The 14,639-nt window shown below is 34.7% G+C and overlaps 1 protein-coding gene across 1 annotated transcript; it reads left to right on the top strand.

The window, feature by feature from the left end:
* The first annotated feature begins 266 nt into the window (after positions 1-266).
* On the top strand, positions 267-1,925 carry LOC121749382. The gene is made up of 7 exons (XM_042143953.1): positions 267-482; positions 593-824; positions 923-1,007; positions 1,073-1,197; positions 1,275-1,359; positions 1,473-1,593; positions 1,674-1,925. Exons 1-7 carry the CDS (start codon positions 267-269, stop codon positions 1,923-1,925), a joined length of 1,116 nt encoding a protein of 371 aa, XP_041999887.1.
* Positions 1,926-14,639: the final 12,714 nt, after the last annotated feature.

Raw genomic sequence — 14,639 nt, 5'->3', positions numbered from 1 at the left:
TGCACATTAATTACCTCAAAAATAACTTCCATCATTATTGTGTGTATTAAACGCACACGTCTTACCACAAAAATAACTCTCATACTGAAATTGGCACTACATGTACCCTAATAAGCTTTTCACTTCATATTTTAACCGAAAGCAGGGCCAGAAATAGGCGTCCAATCGTTTGTCCTAAACCCTTAATAACAAATTTAATTTTAACCTACGTGGAGAATGTGAAAAGTTTGAAAAGAGCCTAATGGTTCAATTTTTGCCCTATAAATATGACATTTGATGATTTGATCTATCCACACATACCTACTTACCTTATACAGCTCAAACTTCATCTTTTTGTTCTTCCCACGAGTAGCAAGGTTGATACCATGGAACCATTCCACACCTTGCTCGATGATCTACAACTAATGAAAACTAATTCGATTATCAACGTCCGCTGTATCCATGTCTATGAAGTTGCCGCTCCTAGAGACAGAACCAATATCGTGAGTTTAAAATGTGTGCTTCACGATCGAATGGTATGTTGTTTTGTGCTTTTTAGATATGTTTTTGCAAGTTATATGAAATCATTAGTTATGGACTTTTTTGTGTTCAGGGCACAAGGATTCAAGCAACTATTCATGCAAGATTTGGTGCACTAATTAGGGAAGGGGGTATATTTCGTATACGCAATTTTCTCGCGAGGCAAAATCGGCCTCGCAATCCAGTTACAAATCATGCATACCACATTAAGATGATTTTAAGCACACAAATGATTGAAGTTAATGAGCCTCAATTTCCAAAAATGCTTTTTAATTTGAAGTCATTTGAGGAGATTATGCAGATTGGTAATGTATGTGATGAACCACTTTTTGGTAAGTTTAGCATCGTTAACTTTACTTTACACTTTTTTTTGTCCACGGTTCTTATCTTCATATTTTTGCAGATATCATTGGTGTGGTTGTCGACACTGGAAAAATTGTTACGCATTCTACATCTAGACTCATCGAAATCCGACTATCAGATTCTGAGTAAGTGTTGAAAATTGTTTTGCTTTGTTATTTTTAGAACGTATTTGAACCCCTTTTTTCCACAGCCATAACATGCTTTTTTGCACATTGTGGGGAGATGTTGTTGATTCCTATCTTCAACAACTGGAAAGAATTAAAGGAAAAATGCCTATTACTATTGTTCAATTTTGCAAGCCAACTTTGTTTTGCGGTAAGTGTCATTGTTGTATTAATTATATGTAATTTTCTGTTGCGACAAATTAATAACTTTTTTAAGTTAAATTTTAGGCACGATTCATGTGAGTACCCACTTTAATACATCTAGGGTTTACATCAACCAAGATATTGATGAGATTTCCAATTTCAAAGAGAGGTAAAGCTATTTTCCTTACATATTTAGAGTTTTGATTTTAAATCACTCTCTATTATAGTATTGACTCTCCTTGAAATGTTAATGGTCTTAACATCCACGTGATATCATCATAGGATTTCTGGTGATGTCGCTTTCTTGTCTCAAGAATCAATTTATCGTTTTACTGAGACAAGGGTGTCTAATGAATTTGATGGCTTGGTCGTAAAGACTCTTGCAGATGTACAAGAAGATGTGGTCATTTTTCCCCCTTCTATTTTCTATTTTTGTTTCTTTATAGATTAATTTTATTTAACTTAAAATTAATTATTCTATAGGATGGTTCTTACTGGATTTGTGGTAGAATTGAAAATGTTGAGTGTCACTATGGCCAATGGTCATACAAGACATGCAAACAATGTGTCAAAAAGGTTGTGAAGATTAAGAATGGGTTCAACTGTGAGGAATGTGATAATTCTGATGGGATTGTGATACGAGAAAGACCCTTATCAAGTGAAAAAGATAAAGAAAGTCGCAGAGAAACCGTGCTCTGTCGACAATCGAAAATTCTAAACGAAAAAACTAAATAAACATAAAAGACAATAATTATGATTTCATTGATTGAATAATGAGAATAACAATAGTCCTATTTATAATACTCCTATGGATAACCTAACTTGGTGAATAAGATAATAAAGATACGGAAAAGATATGGTAATATCATAATAGAGATATGGGAGATATTTCTGAAGATATAATCGTATCAACTCCCCCACGGTTAAAATTCACCTTGTCCTCAAGGTGGAAACCAATAAGCAACGAAGAGCATCGCGTATCCCCTCCTGGATCAAATGCAAAAGATTGATCCTTATCATTTTCGAGAATAATGCATGAAGAAAAGTGAGGAAACGTTTCCCCGTGACTTGCCATAATGCTCCCATCTTTTTCGGCTGATTGTGGATCTCCCAAGGCAAGTTCATCATTATCATTAAACTCGCGAATATTGCTCAAATTTGAATTAGAATCCGCTCCTTCGCGTGAAGCAACAATCCTTCCCTTATTTTCCGCTGCATGCAATCTGTGGTAGTCAAACCTTCCTTCTTCATTTTGAATTTGCAAATATGACGTTTTGGAGCAGTCAAGGTTTCCAAAATTTTCGGCATTCATCTCACCTCCCCCTTCATCCAAGATTGCGACCAGATTCTTGCTAAGGAGGGCCTTAGCTTTGTGATTAGCCAAAGAAACCATAGACTGCGCCGCCATAGGATCCGTAACAATGGACGGAGACGCATTCGCCGGAGCTGAAAACTGGTCAGACTTGGACAGAATCTGATTTCTATCGCCCATGAAATGACCCTTCTTCTCATCTGTTACGCGTTGCTCCTCCAAATCTTTCTGAAAGTCTGACGCCGCATCCAATGACTTGATGGAAACATCGGTGATGTTATTGGGAACATCTTGAATGTCTTTGGGAACATCCGCACTCAATACCATCGTGAAAGTGTTATCAATGTTCTCCTTAATTATATTTTCATCATCAGTGTTCTCCTCAAACCAAGCGGTCAAACGGGCGAGCAGGGCGGCTTGGTCCAATCTATACACGCGTAACTTCTCGTTGTAATCGTTTACGGCGGCTAGTTGGGCAGGGGAGAACGATCGAGCCATGCGGTCAGGATTATTGGGGAGATCACGTTGCTGCTCCGAATCAGTAAACTTTCTGGCCTGTAGAGGCAGATGTGTGGAGCCGGATTGTGGCGGGACAGCGGCAGGGAGCGGCGCTGTGAGGTGACTCAGTGATTGGTCGAATTGCAGTGGCTGTCCGGCCAAATGGTAACTCGGCTGCCATGGATGATATCCTTCGTGATGAGTCTGACGTTGTCCATAAAAAACTGAACAATGAGACGGAGTGCATGGGGGCTGGTACTCCGGCTGACCTTGGTGATACCCGGCGTCAGGATTTCGTTGGTGGACGATTTGGTCCATATCGATGGAAATTTGCTGTCCGAAGGGTGTGATAAAGGTCTGCGTTTGCGGCTGATACGCGTGAGGCTGACGGGCAGCGGGCGTGCTCTGGTAGTAGGGATGGTATGGCTGCCACCAATCCACGGAGTCGGGCGGGTCTGGGTCTAGCTGCGGAGGGTACCTGTCCAGCTGGTCGAAGGAGGCACGGTCCTGCTGCCATGAGCGAGCAGCGACGTATTGGTTATGAGTGGGAGGCTGTTGGGCAGCGTAGAATTGATACGGCTGCTGCCAATCTGTGCAAACTAGCTGTCCGGACTGATAATCGGCATAGTTGCGTGACATTATGACGTAATTAGAGGATGAGAACCGAATGAAAGCACCAGATGATACGAGAAAGACCCTTATCAAGTGAAAAAGATAAAGAAAGTCGCAGAGAAACCGTGCTCTGTCGACAATCGAAAATTCTAAACGGAAAAACTAAATAAACATAAAAGACAATAATTATGATTTCATTGATTGAATAATGAGAATAACAATAGTCCTATTTATAATACTCCTATGGATAACCTAACTTGGTGAATAAGATAATAAAGATACGGAAAAGATATGGTAATATCATAATAGAGATATGGGAGATATTTCTGAAGATATAATCGTATCAGATTGTCATTCCGAGGTTTGATATTTCCCATTGCTTATCATCATTTATATTTGTTTCCACATTTGACCTGTCCACTTGCTATCGTTTTGCAGGTTACGGTTCATCGTGAGCGTTGTTGATGGTAGTAGCAATGCATCATTGCTATTATGGGATCGAGAATGTGTCCAACTATTAGGGAAAAAATTGATGAAATTCAACTTGGCCATGAGGAGGTATTTTGGTAATATACCAAATTATTTATGGCCCTTTAATTACATGTTTATTTTATATATATTTTTTATTTTTTCTAGCTTGGAGCTAATGAATATATTCCTCCTGAGATTGAAGAAAAACTTTTGGGGCAAACTTTACTATTTAGAATCCATGTGAAAAACAGTAATGAGTATTGGATTGATAAATCATACACTGTGAATAAAATTTGTAATGACCCTCAAATCGTTGAGAAGTACATTCCTCCAACTTTGGACTCAAGGGGTTCAAATTCAGGATTGGAAATTTCTCCCACTTTGGAAGGGCTTTCTCCGGTAATGATTTGTTCCCAGATTATTTTTATGTTCTTTTTTTACACTTCCATGTAATAATGTTTTTCATCTCTATTCAGTTTGCTGGAACGGACGTTGTTCTGCATGGCTCTACCTCTAGTACCAACGACACTCATACTAAATTGATTGCTAAAGATTCATTGAAAAGAAGTTTGGATGTTGAGATTTTAGGACAAACGATTGTTGTTGGTGGTGAGCAGAAGAAATTAATGATCAAGCAGGAGAAGAATTAGTTTATAGAATGTTATTTTCATTAGATGAACCCCTGGATCTGTTTTTTATTAAGTTTTTTGGTATTTGCTATTGTTTTTTCAATTGTTAGGTTGACATCATTGCTATAAGTGATGGATGATAAGCTTTTTTTATATACATTTCTATATTTTTATTTTTGAGGTTTTATGATTACTTTTAGCCGCACTGTTGGAATACACCGTTTTATTTGTTTCATTGTTAGTTAGCGCCACTTTTTTATTCATTTGTATTGAATAATTTTCTACACACCATTTACTACATAATTCCAAATATACACCCAAAAAATTCCACGTAGACCATGTTTATAAAATACAAAACTTATACTTTCTTAAACTGAAGGTAATTAACTATAGGTATTTTTGTGTAAATAGACTGATTATATTTAATAAAATTGTAAAAATAAATACTACTATTTCATAGAAACATAAATAAAATGCTACTACTAGAATTTTGAATTAGTAAACCAAACCAGACTTCTTGAGAATAAATAATTTTTATACACCAATTTTATCGTAAACACCAAAAATATTTTTTGCAAAATAAAATCTAATAAAACTGAGGTTGCAAATACCTTCTCAGGTCTTAAGAATCAACAATTATGAATTTGTGTTAGGATTTGACTTTGAGTGCTTTTGTAGTTAAATTATTTTTCTCATTACATTATGTATTCCAAAACTAATACAAATAACTATTCCCCTTATAGTATTATGTATCCATGTATCCAGACTTAGAAAATGAAAATATCTTTATAACCATATACTTGATATTTATACTAAATATTAAGATAATAAAACTGATACACAACAAAATCTCTAGATAATAGTTTTCTTATAATATATATTATGAATAATTCAGTTGAATGTTATGAAAAATCTCTAGAGAATATTTATTTGAATATATTAATCCTAATATCTGTACACTTTCCAGCTACAACCATAGAACTGGGTGGTATGAGAGTTCCCACACAAAAATGCAAAGGGCTCCTAAAATTATAGTACTATTTTAAGACTTTAAGTGACTAACTACACAGATCAATACTACTTATATATTTTTTTCCTTCTAATTTTCAAAAAACCTGACATTTAGAAAGCCCTTTCACTGATAGAGATCCCAATCACAACATTAGCTATAGCCCTAAAATAGTTTTAAACTGTATATATATGGTTGGTTAATTAAGAGTTGTTATGGGGTTTTGTAATGTTTTGTGATATGAATAAGTTTTTAATAGCCATTACATTTATATAAGTATTTAGTTTACTTTTACTGACACAATTACAAATTTTTTTTTCCAGAACACAGACAATGGAAAAACAGCTAAAGTCTTTACAACCGCAAACGGCTTCTGCACAAGAGGAAATTGCTAAATCCAGTTCAGTGGAGCTTCACAACACAGGTTTGCTTTCAATTTGAGATGTAATTGTTTTAAATATTCCTTGAATGGTCATCTTACTGAGTCTAGCTTTGCATTTCATTTTTTGAGACTTTGTATGTGTATTCCATTCCTTCTATTACATTCCTTGCACCTGTGAAACACAATTATTTGATTAGATATAATACAAGTATAGCTTCAACAAAACACTACTTCGGCTCCAATAAATAATATCATTAGGTGAATAGATGCTTGGATGAATGCAAGCAAGATTTTTAGCGTATAAGGTCATTATATTGCAATGAAATGAAGCTCGACTAGGAAGTGTCTCACCAGTGCAATCTTAAATTATAGCTTTTGATAAACAATAACTTAATCTCATTAGGACAAGTGGTAATTATACGTTCTTTTGGGTTTTTTATTTTGTGTGATGTAAATTTACTTTATTTTTTAATCTCACGGTCAGAGTCAATTTTCCATTTTATAAAAATGTACAATATTATTTTCCACGTATTTATATTTTAGCTTAATCATAACTTCCTTCGTTTGTTTTTACTAAGCGGGTCATATTAAAACTTAAACTAAAAACAACCGTTTTTCTGAAAAAATAGAGTAATATATAGAGAGTTTAAATGATTCATTTTTCAATTTTAAATGAAAGACGGTTAATTCATATTATTACAGAATTAAATGTATCAGTTTTGAATTTGTTAGTGTGTATTAGTTTCAAATTGGTTATTGTTTGTGTTGTCTTTATGCTGGATTAATTGCTTAGTTTTGCTTGTGTTGTGTTCATTCATCTTGGTGATGGGGTTCGAGCAACGTAAACTTGCTCCTCCAATTATAATTATAATGCTTTTAAAATTAAAGTAGTTGTTTGGGTGGACATAATGCCGTGTGATAAATTTTATTGTGATGTCTAAATTATTTATTTTTGTTGGCTCACTTTAGTTTAATGTTTTGTAGAATTTTAGGATATTGGTGATGCTTCATTTCTATGTTCATTCTGTGGTGCATATTTTTGGTATGAAGAATGATTGGGCAAACCGTCTAAAGCAAAGAAACCTAAATTTTCAAAATTTTGTATGAATGGGAAGATCGATATTCCTAAGCTTCTTCGTCCTCCAGAGGTCTTACATGATTTAATGTTCTCTAAACAATTAAAAAGTGTCCACTTTTTGAAAAATATTCGCTCTTATAATTCAATGTTTGCCTTTACTTCGTTGGGTGGTAAAATCGATAATAGCTTGAACACCGGTCGTGCGCTTCCCATTTTCCGTTTGCATGGCCAGAATTACCACTTGATTGGCAGTTTGTTGCCGTTAGATGGTTGCTCGCCAAAATTTGCCCAATTGTACACCTATGATACAGAAAACGAAGTGACTAAAAGGTTGGAGTCCGTGGGGTATGTGCTTTATATTCTCGCTTTTTAAAGAATGTATTTATTAATTTTAAAATTTTCAAGTAATTATACTATTTTTTTAGGGAAAAGAATGTTGCGAATAGTCTTCATCGCGAAATAATATCAGATATTCAAAAGATGTTGGACGAAAATAATGCGTTAGTAAAAACTTTCTGAATGGCCAAAGAAAAACTTCATGAAGAAAATAATAAGAATGTTCATTTGAGGTTGCTTGGTAAAAGATGTAGAGATGGGAGAACTTATAATCTTCCTTCTGTGTCTGAGGTTGCTGTTTTTATTGTGGGAGATTTAGATGAAGCTTTTGGTGATAGAGACATTATAATAGAATATAAGTCTGGGAAATTGCAGCGTATAAATGAGCTTCATCCTTCTTATCTTCCACTTCGATATCCTCTTTTATTCCCATAAGGCGAGGATGGTTATACAGATGACATTCCATTTGCGAAATCTATTGGACATGATTCTACAAGATGTAGGAGTCGAATTAGTCCAAAAGAATATTTTGCATATCGGTTACATGAACGAGTTGATGAGTGTCATTCTTTTCTCACGGGGATTATTTCTACAATTTGTTGTTGATGCATATACTATGATTGAGGCAGGCCGCTTAAGATTTGTACGCACCCAACAAAAAAAATTACGTGCTGAGATGTACAAGGGTTTGGCTGATGCAGTTTTGAGAGGAGAGACAGATGGCTCAAAACATGGAAAACGCATTATTTTGCCTTCCAGTTTTGTTGGTGGCGCTAGATATATGATTCAGAACTATCAAGATGCTATGTCTATATGTAGATGGGTGGGGTACCCAAATTTATTTATTACTTTTACTTGTAACCCAAAGTGGCCAGAAATTGTAAGATTCGTTGACCCCAAAGGATTGCGTCCAACTGATCGGCCTGATATTATATGTCGGGTTTTTAAAATCAAATTGGATAATTTTATTGGGGATCTTAAGAGTAAGAGACTCTTTGTAGATGTCAAAGGAGGTACATTTGGTTCAATTGTTTAACTTTTTAACTGTATTTTATATATATATATATATAGGGATGTATTCATTTCCTTTTTGTATCTTTTCTCCTATTTCCTTCTTAATCTCAGCCCCACGATTTTGTCATCCGACGGTTAGATTGGTACCACGTGTCATTTAATAATGCAGATTTTCAGTTAAATAATGCACACCGACTAATAATGCATCATTATAGTGTAATAATGCAGATTTTCAGTTGAATAATGCACACCGACTAATAATGCACCATTATAGTGTAATAATGCAGATCATCTGGACCGTTGATGAATGAGATCTAACTGCCCATATTAAGAAGAATAAAGGATCTAAGGGATGAATAGGAGAATAACGTTCCCATATATATATATATATATATATATATATATATATATATATATATATATATATATATATATATATATATATATATGGTTTTGATCAAGATAGAACCATTCTTAAATGTAGAACCAAGGCCAAATGGAGGCCGTTGGATCTTTTAATCCAGTGGTGTTGATTTGCCATTAATATTAATTAAATATAAACTTGGTAGTTTATAATTCGGTAGTTTTGATCATGTCCTATATTTGTGGGATGGTTATGAATTTTGATCTTGGCCGTCCTTTTTTCCTCATCCAATGGATGAAATATAGTTCTAGGTTATACACTTTAGGATTGTTTTGTATATAAGACAACCTCATCCAATGGATGAAATATATATTTATGCTTTGAATTTTTTTCTATGCAGTTGTTTATACCATCGATTTTCAAAAGCGTGGATTACCTCATGCACATATTTTGCTTTTCCTAAGTAAAGGATAAACAACCTGATTCTCGACGCATTGATGAGATCATTTCTGCTGAAATACCTGATGCCCAAGATGATCCATACTATTATGCGAATGTCAGAGAATTTATGGTTCATGGTCCTTGTGGTATTGTTAGAAAATCATCTCCGTGTATGGCTAACGGAAGATGTAGGAAATACTTCCCTAAGAAGTATATTGCAGAAACCAATTTTGATGATGATGGTTATCCTATTTACAGGCGTAGAGATAATGGCCGTGTTATCTTGAAGGATGGGGTGCCTTTAGATAATCGATTTGTAGTTCCACGTAATCGTTTTCTTCTTATGAAGTATGGATGACATATTAATGTGGAATGGTGCAATCAATCGCGATCAATCAAGTATTTGTTTAAGTACATAAACAAGGGTTATGATCGCGTGACAACATCTTTTTTTGAAACTGGTTCTAATAGTGTGGAAAAGATTGTGGATGAGGTTAGTTTGTTTTATGATTGTAGATACATATCGTCCTGTGAAGCCGCTTGGAGAATATTTGGATATGACATTCAATATAAGGATCCGGTTGTTGAAAGATTGAGTTTTCATCTACCAAATGAATAATATGTGGTTTTTGAAGATTCTGAGCCATTGGAACGTGTCGTGAATCGCAGTTCAGTTCGAGAAAGCCAGTTTTTGGCTTGGATGGAAGCAAATAAGAAATTTGTAGAAGGAAGAGATCTCACTTATGCAGAATTCCCAATGAAGTTTGTATGGAACACTGATCATTGGAAACTTAGAAAACAAAGGTATTCTATCGGAAGATTGTTCTATGTTCCTCCTGGTTCCGGTGATATGTATTACTTGAGATGTTTACTGAATGTCGTTCGTGGTGCTACATCTTATGAAGATATTAAGTGTGTTAATGGTATTCAGTATGCTACATTTTGAGATGCTTGCTATGCATTGGGGTTGTTGGACGATGAAAAAGAATACATTGATGGCATTACCGAGGCTTCTTTTTGGGCTTCGGCTCATTCAATACGATTGTTGTTTGTAAGTTTGTTACTATCAGAAACCCTTGCACGGCAAGATAGTGTGTGGACAAGCTGTTGGAAATATTTATGCGAAGATGTTGTCCATAAACAACGCATAATCTTACATCATCTAGGTATTTTATTTTTTATAAGCGTAGCTTTTATATGAGTTCATAATAATGTTTTTTGTTTTTTTAAACTACATGGACTTTTTAAATTATTGTAGATTTGTTGTTGGGGGACGATGAGATTCAAAATTTAGGATTGCTTGAGATTGAGAACTTGTTAGTTAAAGGTGGAAGAACTTTGCATGAATTTCATTCGATGCCATATCCAAGGACACGGTCGTTGGAAAGTTCTAATAATAGATTGATTACTTGCAAGAGAGAATTTAATCTTTGTCTCGAAGTTTATTGATGAACAACACCAAGTGTATGATACGATAATGTCTGCTCTCAATTCTAATCACGGTGGACTATTTTTTGTTTATGGGTATGGAGGCACAGGAAAAACTTTCATTTGAAAGACATTGTCAACGGCTATTCGTTCAAAAGGTGATATTGTTTTGAACGTGGCTTCCAGGGGTATTGCTTCGCTATTGTTACCTGGTGGGAGAAAAGCTCATTCTCGGTTTAAGATTCCTATCAATCCTAATGAAGATTCAATCTGCAATATAAAACAAGGTAGTGCATTAGTTGAGTTGATTGTGAGAGCAAAACTTATTATATGGGACGAAGCTCCTATGGTTCACAAACACTGTGTGGAAGCTGTTGATCGGAGTTTGCGTGACCTTATGAGAGTATGCAATGAGTTGAGCATGGAGATGCCATTTGGTGGGAACATTGTTGTTTTGGGGGGTGATTTTAGACAGATTTTACCAGTTGTGCCTAAAGGTAGCCGACAAGATATTGTGAATGCTACTATTAACTCATCATGTCTTTGGAGTAGTTGCAAAGTTTTGAGGTTGACTAAAAATATGCGAGTTCTTGGTATTAAATCTGGTGAGGAAGCATCGAAATTGAAGGCATTTTCTAAGTGGATTGTATCTATTGGAGATAGAGTTATTGGTGGTCCAAATGATGGTGAAGTCAGTGTTGATCTTCCTACTGATATTGTATTGCCCGATAGTGGTGATCCTCTACAGAACATTGTTACATCTATTTATCCTTCATGTATGAGCAATCAAGATTTGAGCTGCAATTTGCATGATCGAGCTATACTTGCTCCAACGTTAGATGTGGTTGACTTGGTTAATCAATATATGATTTCTTTTGATCAATCGGACGGTCGTGTTTATTTGAGCTCAAATAGCATATCTAAGTCTGATCAAAGTTCTAATGGTTTCGTGGAGATACATTTGGTAGAATTTTTGAATAATCTTAAGTGCTCTGGTACACCAAATCATGAGTTGTTGTTGAAGGTTGGTACTCCTGTTATGCTATTAAGAAACATAGATCATGCTAACGGATTGTGTAATGGGACACGATTGATCATTACACGTTTAGGTGATCATGTTTTAGAAGCTAAAGTCTTGAGTGCTGATAATCAAGGCCATAAAGTGTTGATTCCTCGGATGTCATTAACACCTTCTGATCCTAGGTTGCCTTTCAAGTTTCAACGTCGACAATTTCCTTTGTCGGTGTCGTATGCTATGACAATTAACAAGAGCCAAGGTCAATCTCTTGCGCATGTGGGATTATTTTTTTAAAAACCCATCTTTAGCCAAGGCCAATTGTATGTTGTTGTGTCTAGAGTCACGAGTCGTGAGGGCTTGAAAATTTTGGTTTGTAATGATGAAGTTTCTGGGAATTTTGGTGAATTTTGGTTTGTAATGATGAAGTTTCTGGGTCTATGTATTCTACTGTTAATGTTGTTTACAAGGAAGTTTTTCAAAACTTATGAATGAATATTTTGTAATTTCTGGGAAGATGGAATACAAGTAAGAAGCCATATCATATTTCAGTACTTACTTTTGTTTTATTGCTAAGTGCTTTTATTGATTTAGTCTTTGTTTCTTTTTTCTTCAGGGTCAGGAGAAATGAGCTGGCAGTAAAAGGAACCATAACATTTGATGCAAACAACACTATCACAATTTCTCCTATGAACCTCCAGTAAAGTCCTATCCTTTAGTTTATTTGATCTCTCCCCTCTCTCCATGTACATTCCTGTTGTAGGTTACTAATAATTATGCTCACATCCTTTCCTTCTTTCTGTTGATTGAGGGGACTACCGAAGTAGGATGGATGTTGTTTCTAATATAGATTGTTTTGTGGTAGTGTTTCACTGTTGAACTATATGCTTTATCACATGTTGACGATGTGTGTTTATACTTTTTTTTATTTGATATCCAACATATTCTAACAAGTGTACACAAATTTGAGAAGCTGATTTTTTTTATAATATTTGACACATAGTATTTAGATATTATATATATTTTTTCCAAAAAATTCATTATGTCATGTAGCACGGGTGAGAAATATTATGTTTCTCACATCCAATATAGATGTTGCCTTCCCATGCTTTGAATTAAGATTATAGATAATTAAACTTGAAATAATAATAAATTATAAAAATATTAAATAGTAATTTAATATTTTTGGCCTATATCTCGACTTATGGGGAAAAAATATAATTAAACACCAAAATTTTGTCGCAGACCTTATATACAAAATTATGAGTTCAGTATAATTTGTGCAAAAAAATCAAGATTAATTCACAAATGTGAATTCACAATTTAAAATTAATTATTATGAATAGAAAATCAATTGGATCGTGCATCGCACGGGTGTGATACTAGTTATTAATAAAAATAAACTATTTTTTAGTTCAAACTAATAATAAAGCCAAGGCCAGCTCAAATTCTTATCTACCAAAACAAGTCCAATGAAATTGTATTATTAGAACTACACTTCATTAAGCTACCAACTCTCCGTCCCATACATTGCGTGATATTTCTTTTTTTAACCTCCTCATTTTTCATTTCTTCCTTCAATTTTAAATGTATGTAAATTAGTATTTAAAATAAATCAATAACAAAAGTTACTACTCTATCCGTCCCCATTGATTAGCACCATTAGACTTGGCAAGAGAGTTAATAAATGTAATGGAAAATGAGTGAAAAAAATTAGTGGGATGCGGATCCTACTTTTATATGGAGTATTAATTTTTTAATAAAATATGATATTAGTATGTCTTGAATCTGTATTGTTTGCCGCTAGCCAAACGGGGGTCTCGCTGTTATATTGGGATACCACATAGGGAGTAAAAAGTAAGGATGTCAATTAATTGATAATCTGCTTATTGAATAAATATAAATATATAAAATAAAATAAATAATGTTAATGTGAACTAAATGATAATCCATAAATGGAAAAGCCAATTTTTTATGGGACGGACAAAAATGAAAAGTGTACATATTTTTATGGACGAGAGAGTATGAATTAACTAAAAATATATTACATGCTAATCATTATGTAATAATATAGGAAAATTTTGAATATTAAATAAAGAAATAAATTATAATTTTAATTGAAGATTGTATAGTTATTTCAAATCAAGCTCGAAATCATATAAAAATTTGTTATAATTTTTTCATATCATTTCTTTTGTATTTGTAATAATGGAGTGCTCATTTCAGTTGGAAGGCAGAAGAAGGAAGCTCGGCTTTGAGCTGGAACTAGCCGAGCTCATTTCAGTTGGAAGAAGAAGGCAGAAGAAGGAAGTTCGGTTTTGAGCCGAGAAGGGAGTTCGGTTTTGAGCCGAGAAGGGAGTTCGGTTTGAGCCGAGAAGGGAGTTCGGTCTTGAGCCGAGAAGGGAGTTCGGTCTTGAGCCGAGAAGGAAGAAGCAACCTAGCCGAACTAGCCGTTGGAGCAGCAGTTATTTAGCTGAGATGTAGCGGTTATTCTTCTTGTTTTCTTGATTCTTGTTGTAGTTAGTTAGTAGCAGTTGCTACTTGATTGTAGAGCTTTAAATAGCTCATAAACCGTGTATGTAGTTTAGAAGTTTTATCAATAAAGAGTTTTTCCAGTTTCTCTCCAAGATTATCATCTTCAATACTCAAAGTGTGAGTGTGTGTGTTTCTGCATTGTGTGATCTCATACAACAGTGAGTGTGTGTGTGATCTTCTTGAGGGTGTGAAAGCCTTGTGTGTGCGAATCCCAACAAGTGGCGCCGTCTGTGGGAAAGGGATATTGAAGCTGATTTGCAGAGGATCAAACGGTTTCAGAGATGGCAGCAAGGCTTTATGCAGAAAAGTTCACAGGCAAGAATGA

Source organism: Salvia splendens, chromosome 9 (assembly GCF_004379255.2).
Source record: "Salvia splendens isolate huo1 chromosome 9, SspV2, whole genome shotgun sequence".
NCBI lineage: Eukaryota > Viridiplantae > Streptophyta > Magnoliopsida > Lamiales > Lamiaceae > Salvia > Salvia splendens.
The sequence above is the reverse complement of the archived record's forward strand: the minus strand, read 5'-3'. Positions and strand labels throughout refer to the sequence as shown.

Excerpts from the sequence above, each read along its gene's own strand:
- LOC121749382 (XM_042143953.1), top strand. The coding sequence starts at position 267 with ATGACATTTGATGATTTGATCTATCCACACATACCTACTTACCTTATA. Across the intron at positions 825-922 it reads TGAGGAGATTATGCAGATTG|ATATCATTGGTGTGGTTGTC; the intron begins GTAATGTATGTG and ends ATATTTTTGCAG. Across the intron at positions 1,360-1,472 it reads ATTTCCAATTTCAAAGAGAG|GATTTCTGGTGATGTCGCTT; the intron begins GTAAAGCTATTT and ends ATATCATCATAG.